The following is a 10,989-nucleotide window of genomic DNA, read 5'->3' on the forward strand; positions in this document are numbered from 1 at the left end:
CGAGGTTCTCAGCTGCAGATTTTGTTTAGATTTAAGTTACCGTGTGAAAGCAGAGCGTGTACTTTCAGTTGAGTGTCTGTGATGTGGTATTGCTACCTTCAATCAAGTACGAGGTCTAAATATTCATTCCACCACTGCTGAGCAGGTAGTAATACTAAATCGTTAAAATAATTTATTCTTATTGTCGACTCCGACGGTCGCTAACATCGCGCCTCTGTCGCCCCCTGTCGTTGACCGTTAAAACTCCACCTCTCCGCCTCCTGTCGCTGTTGTCTCGCCTCCTGTGTGTGGTGTGTGCCAGCACGGAAAATGGCGCTTACTTCCCAAGGAACAAAGAAAAAAGTTTGCTACTACTACGATGGTGAGTACTCGCGCACCTTGCACCCCATACAGACCGCACACTGGCCAATGAAGCCCTCCACCGTGCACCGACGCAGGCTAACTTACGGTTAGTTTCACCTCCTGCTAATGTGGCACGCCAGGCTAACGCAGCTAGCTTGAGTCGCAGGCGGCTCTCATCATCTCAGCCTCAGATAATGTCCACGCAGGGTCTTAATTGTATTTGCTCACTTCCCCTAAATATTTCCGCCGTTGCACTACAACATAGTTCGGTTTAATCCGGGCATTAGTACTTTATCCGGGGTTAATTGCCGTTACTAGCGTGCGAGCTAACAATGTGCATATGAGTACTTCATTGTCAGTAATTAGTTAACACGGAGCTCACGGTGCTGCCTTCAAGTGCCGCCGATAGTTCGTGGGGAAAATAGTTTTCTTTCTTCGATATAAATCACTTCTTTACCAAAGCGCCGGTGCGTTTGTGTAGTGTATTTTTTCAGTATTTTGACTGGGATAGTTAGAAGTCCATAACACACACATGCATGGTAGGATAATGAAAATTAATTGCACCAGTTTCTGGTCAGGCAAGTTTCTGATGGGTTTGCCCACAGATTTGTCTATATAAACCTCAACCTTCCCACCAGTCCCTTACAACTGAAGATAAACACCTTCTCAAACAAACTCAACAAGTCCAGTTGCTTTTTTTAAAAAAAAAAAAAAAAAAAAAAACACTTTTTATAGCATGGCCTGGATTAACCTTCACAGACATGATAGGATAGTTGAATGCTTGCACTATTTTTCATTTTTTTCTTCGCAGAAGGGACGATACATACGCTCATTTGCCAGTACATTAGGTACACCAGTGCAAACAGTTGGATTACCTCAGTCCTGCATTAATTTTCTGTGAAGGTTATGGTATTCAGCTTGTGTTTAACAGAGAGACAGAGTTTCTCTTGTGTTTTAGGTTGTAGTTTGCAGGGTTTCCGCTTTCTTAAAAAGTCTTAAAAAATGCCAGTTATCATGTGATTGCAAATGCAGATTTTGCATTGTAGGTCTTAAATCACATTTAGTCAAGCTTTAAATCCTGCTGTCCATTTACCGCTTCATCTATAATGTGACCTCCTCTGGCCTGGCCTATTATGTTTATGTTCCTCATTTGTGGAGCCCACCCCAGGGATGTCCTGAGTTGATAGTTGAATGACAATAAATTTTGTTATTTTGAAAGTCTGGATTTCTGATTTTCCTTTTATTTCATACTTCGCTTAGATCTTAAATTGAACTCATATAGGTCTTTAAAAGGTTTTAAATGTCATATTTCACTTGTTCAAACCTGCTGAAACACTGGGTTTGTTGTGTTGTACTGACATATGATTCTATTATTTTGGCAGCCCTTTTACAGTCAGTGGGTTAAATAACAGACACACTTTGATGTTGAATTCAGTTACTTTAATAGCTCCATAAACGACACCCTCCCAAATGATCAAAAATTTCACCCACTTTGTTCCATTGTTTAGTGCAGCACGGATATGTTAGAATGTATTTGTTTTCACTAGTGTATCTAATCAACTGGCAAGTGATTTGCAAAGGTAAAATTGATTCAACGTGTTTTGTTTTTTCTCATGTTTAGGTGATGTTGGAAACTATTACTACGGCCAGGGCCATCCCATGAAGCCCCACAGAATCCGCATGACGCACAACCTGTTGCTCAACTATGGCCTCTACAGGAAGATGGAGATATATGTATGAGAAATTAAAGTTACTCTGTCAGGTCACTTGACTTGTTGTTATGTCAGAAGGACTGATTTGTCGTCTGTATTTCAGCGCCCACACAAAGCCAGCGGAGAGGAGATGACCAAGTATCACAGTGATGACTACATCAAATTCCTGCGCTCAATCCGACCAGACAACATGTCAGAATACAGCAAACAGATGCAGAGATGTAAGTCGCGTCTGTGTAGTTAAGCTTGACTGTGTAACTTCACACGCGCAACTTGACTGATCAATTCTGCTCCCCGGCTTTACAGTTAATGTGGGAGAGGACTGTCCAGTGTTTGACGGTTTGTTCGAGTTCTGCCAGCTCTCAGCAGGGGGCTCCGTTGGTGAGTTGTTTTCATTCCAATAATTCCCAGAAAGCCGTGCAGGCTCAGGCAGTAATCATGCAGTCATTGCCCCAGTAATCTGTTAAGATCAGTAGAGGCCGATTCTTAACTCTGCCCACTGTGCTCCAGCTGGTGCCGTCAAGCTAAACAAGCAGCAGACAGATATTGCCATCAACTGGGCTGGAGGTCTGCATCACGCCAAGAAGTCTGAGGCGTCCGGATTTTGCTACGTCAACGACATCGTCCTGGCTATTCTGGAGTTACTGAAGTGAGTAAAACACCCGGATCAGCAGCTCATATACACTTTTGACTGATACTCAGCAGGAATTATGGTGCATCAGTGGTGGATATTTTCGAAGATGAGAAATAGCTGTACTCAGAGGTGCGTCCCCTCTTTCTAGATACCACCAGAGAGTTCTGTACATAGATATTGACATCCATCATGGAGATGGTGTGGAGGAGGCTTTCTACACAACAGACCGAGTCATGACCGTGTCCTTCCACAAGTATGGAGAGTACTTCCCTGGCACCGGTGACCTCAGGGTACGTCTTGTATAAATACAGTTTAATCTGAAAGTGAACATACAGTCAGCTGACATTCGTCTTGTTTCTCTGTAGGACATTGGCGCTGGGAAGGGTAAATACTATGCTGTGAATTACCCACTGAGGGACGGCATTGACGATGAGTCATATGAAGCCATATTCAAACCCGTGAGTCAATAAAATCCTGGTATCTGTTGATAGTGGAGATCTCATTTGACTTTCTTATTTCTTATTCTTGATACCTTTGTTTGTTTGTTTAGATTATGGCCAAGGTGATGGAGATGTACCAGCCCAGTGCAGTGGTTCTCCAGTGTGGAGCTGATTCTCTGTCTGGAGACAGGCTTGGTTGCTTTAACCTCACCATAAAAGGTAACATACAAGAAGATTGCTCCTTAACATTCGTGAATGAACTGAGGGTCCATAGAGTTTTGTCCTCCTGGTTTTACTAATTCTTTTCTTGCCATGCGTGTAGGCCACGCTAAGTGTGTGGAGTACATGAAGAGCTTCAACCTGCCGCTGCTGATGTTGGGTGGAGGAGGTTACACCATCCGTAACGTGGCACGCTGCTGGACATATGAGACTGCTGTAGCCCTGGATAGCTCCATCCCTAATGGTATGTCTCTGTTGCACTGAATAGAATTATTAAACATTTTAAACATATCAGAAATAAAGTGGATAAAAAAAATGAATTATTTATTAACCAGTTAAAGCTGAACCCTAGAGCTATTTTCAGACATCTTTGGGGCTGTTCCAAATTGTTGAGACATTTCTTGTGTGCCATAGTTTGGACAAATGGTTAACTAATGAAGTATTATATATATTGTATGTAGCCCTACCATGAAGCTATAGCAGTAGACTCTGTCGAAGAACAGAAGGAGTCTAAAAACGGCATCCTATAAGCAATAAAATGAGTTTAACAGAAGCGTGTCTCCACTACACAGAGCTCCCATATAACGACTACTTTGAGTACTTTGGGCCAGACTTCAAGCTGCACATCAGTCCCTCCAACATGACCAATCAGAACACCAACGACTACCTGGAGAAGATCAAGTAAGTCTATTACGCCAACACTGAGGTGGTTGAGTTACTAACAATTTTCACGTTTCTTGTGATTTGACTGAAATGAGTACATGATGGTATTATGATTAATGTAGTTCTCTTTTATCTTTGTTTGTGGTTAGTTTATTAAACTCTCCATTGTATCCTCTAGGCAGCGCTTGTTTGAGAACTTGCGTATGCTTCCTCATGCCCCTGGAGTTCAGATGCAGGCCATCCCAGAGGATGCTGTACAGGAGGACAGTGGAGACGAGGAGGAGGAGGATCCCAACAAGCGCATATCCAGTAAGAGTCTTCCACATAGGAGGAAGCTTTTAGTTCAGAGTAGATACTCGGAGGAGCCCTAGATGAACCCTGAGTGATCTAAATGTATGTTGGTTGGTCAAACTTCTGAACGGTGCTTTAAAATATTATGTTGTAGGTGTGTAGTTCTTGAGGGAGCTTCTCAATGGGTAGTTGGCTTCAAAGTTCCCACAACAGTTGGATCTAAAAGTGCTATAAGTCTGTTTACTTCCCTACAAGTCCCAGATCAGTTCTCTTGCAGTTACTTACCAAACAGCAGGCTAGCATGTTTTAAGTCGACTGTCATTTAATAACTTTCAGTCCGCGCTCATGACAAGAGGATAGCGTGCGAGGAGGAGTTCTCTGACTCTGAGGATGAAGGTGAAGGAGGCCGCAGAAACGCAGCCAGCTTCAAGAAAGCCAAGCGGGTCAAAACCGAAGGAGAGAAAGAGGGAGAAGAAAAGGAGAAGAAAGGTGAGGAGGAAACAAAAGGTATCTATTCACTTTTTTTTTATTCTCATCCATCTCCCTTTCATGTGGTTTAGTAGGAGTTTTTAGTACTCCTTATGAGTTAACTTGAATTTTCATTCATCTCATCCAAAATGGAGGCTGCTGTTATCACTGCTCTGTGTTGTCTTTTTTGTAGAAGTAAAGGAAGAAGAGAAGGTGCCAGAGGAGGAGAAAATGGACACATCCAAGTGAGAAAGCACTGCACACACAAATTGACCGTGTTGTCCAGGAGGTGGCTTGTGGGCAGTGTTAACTATTTCCTTATTCTGGTCCCTTAGGCCTAAAGAGGAGTCCAAGACACCATAAGGTCCTCAGCACCCAGTGATGTCAATACAACCGATTGCAATGGATCTAAAATCAAGATTATTCGAATAAATCATCTTTGCAGACTGCCACTGTGGAAACGGTGGACTCTCAAGTGAGATCTTACCCCCTTAAAATGGGATGTTTTATGCTGTTTTTCTAGGACACTTTTTTTAACCTTGCTGTTTATGGACTGAAGTAAAATTTTTGAGTATTGTTTTTGTATACTTTCTTTATTTTGCGTTGACTCTTTTTTGATGCTATGTTACTTGTTTCTTCCCCAGTGAACAACTGTTAAAAAAAAAAAAAAAAAATAGCTCAGCACGTCTGCTTTTATATATCTGATGGATTTAACTTATTTAAATCATAGATATTTTGGCTACTTTATTTTATGTCTTTCAGTTCCACATTTGTCCTGTGCCTTTGAGTATGTAGTTTAAAGCATGTTGGTACAATAGATCCTTTTCTGTAATATATTTGTGGCACTGGTCTTATCTGCCGTGGTCAGTGAGGGGGTTTTGTATTCATGAACAGACTTATAAGTAAATTACATTCTTCTATTTTAGGTTATGGTTTAGTACGATTTCTTTACCAACGTGTTGACTTGTTTGGCAAATGTCCGCCCTGCAATGTTGAAAACATTCTGACTCTCAATGATACTGGGTGTCAGTCCCCCCCTGAATGTCTAATGCGAGACAAGACCAGTGTCAGAATTCATATGTTGTAAATATTTGTATTCTGAAAAAGTTAGTAAAAGTACTCGATAAATAAGTTTGTGAATGTCCTTTTAATCTGACACACCAACGGTTTCTTTAGTTCTTTTAAATAAGATAATAAAGTGGAATTTCTGTGGAATAAAAGACAACTTGGTTTTAGAAAGACGACTTTAAATACAGGTGGCAGCTTTCTGTATTTTTAAGATAACATCGATACAAAACATAATGTCAAACAAACAAAAAAGAAAAAAAAAATGAATATTTTATCAAATAAAAATCAATCTTAAAAGAAAAACACATGCACATGCAATGACATGAGGTTTTGTCCATTTGAGACGAGTAGTCTTCAACTCAGAGCCATTCGCTCTGCTCCACTACAGTGCTGTCGTCCAGCAGATCCTCCTGCTCCGCAGGCTCAGCTTCTATGTCGCTGTCTGGATCTCGTGCTGGAGGTGATGCTGAGATTTCGACATTTCTCTGGATGCGAACCTGAAACATAACATAACATGTAACTTCACACAAGAGAAGGACGGCACATTCGTTATTTCATGAGTGGAATATTTCTCTAGTATTACAAAGGTGTGATAAGGGTCAATCCTAACAACACACAGTTTTTACATACAATTTGAATGTGTTTACTAATATTTTTAGGATGTTTTGGGGGAACACATTTGACTATAAGGCTGGTTGTGTTTCATTTTAAATTAGAGTAGACCAGGAAGTAGCCTGTGCCAGTGATACAAGTCGGATATGAAAAATAATTTGCAATGTCACTTCAGAGTAATAGGTCAAAATATATATTAATGTGCTGTGGATCTAGATGAACAGCTTAGTGAGCCCATGGGTTCTCTTAGATCCCCTCTAACTGCTCCCTGGGCGTCAGTATCAAGTCATGTGATTGTGGACTGAGATAGAGCGAGATGCCAGCCACAGTTACCACACTGTCGCCTGTCACGTCAGCAGGTCTAGACAACTGACACCAATTTGTCCGTATTAATTCTAAGTGGTTGAGGGCTGTTTGAGGACATAATGAGGCTAGGTCAGTTCACCATTGAAACTTGGGTGTGATCTCGTTTTATAATAAAAGAACTGAAGTGTTAGAGTGTGAGTATGATTTCACTCAAGTCTTGTGACTCATCAAACATGACTGTCAGAGGAGGAGTCGTGGCTACAGCAACCTCTGTCTTTGGTTTGAGCCGTACGGATTTTTCTAAGTTAACCCCCCCAACTGAAATGTCGTCCGTGTAAACGTGGCAGGTGGGCTGACGGCAGCTTACCCTCTTGGCCTGGAGCGGTTTCTTCCTGCACGGGCAGAGGTAGAGCGATGAAGTGCAGACAGCAAAGACGCGGAAGGAGAACACTGTTTCCACAAGGGACATCAAAATGAGAGGCACCCACAGAATGATTGTGGTTTCCTGAAACAACAAGGGAGATGAATCCCACACCGTAATGGATCACTACACACTTCTTTAGTCAGCAGTTCATATCAGTATCAAAGCCGGATAATGGATAAACTTCTGCATTCAACCTACATAGATACGGGTGGGGTCAAAGGAGCATTCGTATGTGATGGAAGCGATATCCTCTGCAGACGCGCAGAGTTTTAGCAGGATCTTTCCTTTATGAAGAAGAGCTTTCACCAACGACACTGACAAGCCCAAGGCGGAGGCAACTGCCAAGAGACCTGACAGGAAGCTGAAGACCAACAGGGTCCATCTCTGCAAGGACAGCAACGCATAAACATGAAGTAAAGCAGTAAAAGACATTTTAACCATATAAACGATAACACGCCCACCATGAAATGATTTCCCGTTTGCATAAAATGCTGCAGATTTAAACTGAATTTTAACATTCACGTTCAAAAAAAAAAAAGGCAAAACAAAGGGCAGGTTCTGACAGGAACTGGTATGACACAATTGCCGTAGGAGGAGGTAGGAGGGGGGAGGGAGGAGCTGTGTAAAAAGGAGGGAACGGTATTTACCAGGATCCTGTTTTTCTTGTTTTTGGACAGGACAATGGTGATTATTCCACCGATGATTCCCTGTGGACACAAAAGGGATGTGGGAAGAAAGACATGAAAGACAGATAATACAGTGGTGCAGGTTAAGGATTTAGACTCATCTAATTTACTCACCACATTATTTAAGACATTGCAGTAAACAGGTAAAAACCCATCTATTTAAAACTTACCAGCAGGCCTGCCACAATGGCAATGACATTAGCGATGGCATACACCATAGTTCGGGTTCTTTTGTGCACGCTGATGTGCCTGAGCACAGCACCGTGCACCAGTGCTGCAAGAAGAAAGTTGACATGGCCCGCCATCACCAGCCCCAGCCCCATCTTCATCAAGGCTTTGTTGTCCTTGAGGCTGGCGCAGCATATTCCTAAAATACAAAAAAACAAAAATGTGAGTCTGATCTCATAGACTCATTTAGCTTTGAGAATTATGGCCTTAATCTAAAAGGTAAACAACAGCCCATCCTTGTACATATACAGTGCAGCTTAAAAGTATTTGAACACCTCATAACCTCCTACATTTCTGCATAAAAATGACTGAAAACATCAGCAGATTTTCAATCTGTCCAAAGTCCTGCAAGTCGACAAAGAGAAACCAACCAAATGATAAAGAAATGTAATGCTTTTGCATTAATTTATTCAGAAAAATAAGTCAATATTTCTTATGTGAAAGGTGCAAAAGTAAGTGCACCTCTAGGATAACAAGTAAACAGACTAAGCAGCTTTCTGAGGACCCAAAGAGTTTGGAATTCATAAATCCACAGTCACGCAACAAATGGAGAAGATTTAAGAAGACTGTTACCCTCCACAGGAGTGGTCAAAGATCACTCCAAAAACAAGACACACAATAGTCCCAGAGGTCACAAAGGAACTCAGGTTTACTTCAGAGCATCTCAAGGCCTCTCTCACATTGGCTAATGTTAATGTTTATGAATCCACCACCAGGAGAACACTGAACAACCATGGTGTTTCAGGGCAGAGTGGCAAGGACAGAGAGAACCTTTCAAAACGTCATGTGAAAAAGCCAGTGGACAATTTGGGAAAATGTTTTGCAGACGGACCAAACAATAATGATTTGGTTTAAATGAGAAGTTCATGTCTGGAGAATAAATAACACTACATTCTACCGTCAGAAGCTAATCTCTTCCATGAAACCTGGATAAGTGCCTGTTTTGCTGCATTTGAGCCACGACGTCTTGCAGTCTTTATACCAGCGATGAATTATCCCAGCAAATTGAAAGAAAATTAATCTTAAGAGAAAATGGGTCACGCAGCAAGACAACATGCTCAAGCACATATGTTGTTCTACAAGAATGAAAGAAGAACTAATTGAATGTTTTAGAATGGTCAAGTCAAATTGTCAAGACCTTGTGGATGGACCTGAAGCAAATAGTTCATATGAGGGAACCCACCAGCATCTCAGAATTTAAACTGTTTGAGGAACGGGCTAAAATTCCTCTAAGCTGCTGCAGACGACTGATTAGAAGTTGCTGGAAATGTTGGGTTGCTGTTCTTGCTTCACAAGCAGGTCACACCAAATACTGAAAACACGGGTTCACTAGCTTTTTGCAAGTCACGGATACGAACAAATGATTCATTTTCTCGAGTAAATGAAAATATTAGTACAATATTTCAGCAGCATTTTTTTTTTTTTTTGCAGAAATGTAGAAAATTCGGAGGGGTGCAAGTGCTTTTAAGCAGCACTGCATGTTGTTTCAAGACCACTGCGCACACAAGTTTATTAAAACTCATTTGAAATACTGGTGAATTAACTGCAGACTTAACTCTGCAGTGTTGTGGTTTCAGCTCAGCAAAAGGGAAGCGGGGCAGCGGTTAGCACGCTCTCACAACACCCTGCAGTCGCGGCAATTACCCCCCGACCCCTGCAGAGGCGGCTGAACATCTCATCCCCTGCAAGCAGCAGTATGCTGCGGCTATGGTGACAGCTCTGGTCTGTGCAGGCTTGCGTTGCACTATTTTGCTACTTCCTCTGAGAAAGGGCAAAACAACCCCCAATAGAGGCCATGTGCTGTAAGTCAAACCCTAGCCAAAGAAGATAAAGCTTTGGGTGGGGTCTTGAAACACTCACCACCATGTTAACCTGGCCTGAGGGGTCTGGCACACAGAGACACATACAGTACCTTCCTCTGGTCTGTCGTAGTCATTCCTACAGGGGGGTGCTGTGGAAATACTAGTGTTTGGGGTCATAATATTGTTACTCTTACTTCATCACATTGCCGCTTTAGTGTACAACCCCTTACAAAAACTCTAGGGTGTAATTGGCTGGGATAGGATAGGATTTCTTGAATGATATGATGAATGCACAGTAGATTGAGCCAGCTGACAGAATACAAAATAAATCAGATTAACCTAGGTCACCTACATCATATAAATGCCGCTTATGCAAATGCACCGATAATCTAAAACTGTAACACATATAAACAGAAGAGAATAGAACAGCTGAGACCTTTACCTAAAAGATGTGAGTACTTCGACCACTGATAATAACCATGGTATTCATCTATTTATGCACACGATTATCTTAATATAGGTCTAGTGATAATAATAGGCTACAATATTCCAATGAGATATTGTGCAATTGTAGTTTGGGCTAGTTTTTTTTTTCACACCGTCTCCAATTTTGTTTATGTTAAAGAACTGATTTGCATCCCGTAGTCAACAGTTAACAAAGGGGAAACTTTAAATACTACACCAAAGTGAGGCTTAACAACACAAACTCTTCGTTTACAGAAATGAGATGTTACAGTGTGTGGCGTAAATTACATAAAAGGTTGGATTATCCACTTTTTTGAGCGCTTCCAATTTCCTACAGACCACGCCTAAAACCTTCAACCCGCAACATGTCCCTGGATCTAACCGCTAGTGTTATTAAAGAAAAAAACACACAAAAGTTGACTTACCCATATGAACCATGTTGGATTGTATGTCCCCTCAGATCATATCACTTGGAAAAGTGTATTAAAGTCATAATTGTCAGCTTTTTTGACACCGCACCTTTTCGTCTTCCTCTCTGCCGCTTCACCTGTGAGCGCGCATGCGCCGTTTGGGACTTACCTTTGCGTAAGCGCCGCCCCAGTACGTGTTAAACAGGTGACATGTTTGGG

The 10,989-nt window shown here is 41.8% G+C and overlaps 2 protein-coding genes across 3 annotated transcripts; one reads left to right on the plus strand and one right to left on the minus strand.

Annotated features, from left to right (window-relative positions):
- Positions 1 to 207: 207 nt before the first annotated feature.
- Positions 208 to 5,900, plus strand: LOC125023804 (probable histone deacetylase 1-B). Of its 2 annotated transcripts, none has more exons than XM_047611315.1 (14): positions 208 to 361; positions 1,964 to 2,076; positions 2,158 to 2,275; positions 2,361 to 2,435; positions 2,565 to 2,703; positions 2,837 to 2,978; positions 3,054 to 3,146; positions 3,239 to 3,347; positions 3,451 to 3,591; positions 3,920 to 4,028; positions 4,189 to 4,319; positions 4,638 to 4,808; positions 4,963 to 5,014; positions 5,105 to 5,900. In XM_047611315.1, exons 1-14 carry the CDS (start codon positions 310 to 312, stop codon positions 5,130 to 5,132), a joined length of 1,473 nt encoding a protein of 490 aa, XP_047467271.1. In that variant the 5' UTR covers positions 208 to 309; the 3' UTR covers positions 5,133 to 5,900. The 2 variants fall into 2 exon arrangements, with proteins under 2 accessions (XP_047467271.1, XP_047467273.1); XM_047611317.1 differs by having other exon boundaries at positions 4,638 to 4,790.
- Positions 5,901 to 6,020: 120 nt separating this feature from the next.
- Positions 6,021 to 10,939, minus strand: tmem54a (transmembrane protein 54a). The gene is made up of 6 exons (XM_047611318.1): positions 10,786 to 10,939; positions 8,036 to 8,232; positions 7,827 to 7,886; positions 7,378 to 7,563; positions 7,123 to 7,260; positions 6,021 to 6,334 (listed from the first exon to the last, which is right to left on the minus strand). Exons 1-6 carry the CDS (start codon positions 10,796 to 10,798, stop codon positions 6,197 to 6,199), a joined length of 732 nt encoding a protein of 243 aa, XP_047467274.1. The 5' UTR covers positions 10,799 to 10,939; the 3' UTR covers positions 6,021 to 6,196.
- Between the last annotated feature and the right edge of the window lie 50 nt (positions 10,940 to 10,989).

This window comes from Mugil cephalus, chromosome 17, assembly GCF_022458985.1.
Source record: "Mugil cephalus isolate CIBA_MC_2020 chromosome 17, CIBA_Mcephalus_1.1, whole genome shotgun sequence".
In the NCBI taxonomy this organism is placed as follows: domain Eukaryota; kingdom Metazoa; phylum Chordata; class Actinopteri; order Mugiliformes; family Mugilidae; genus Mugil; species Mugil cephalus.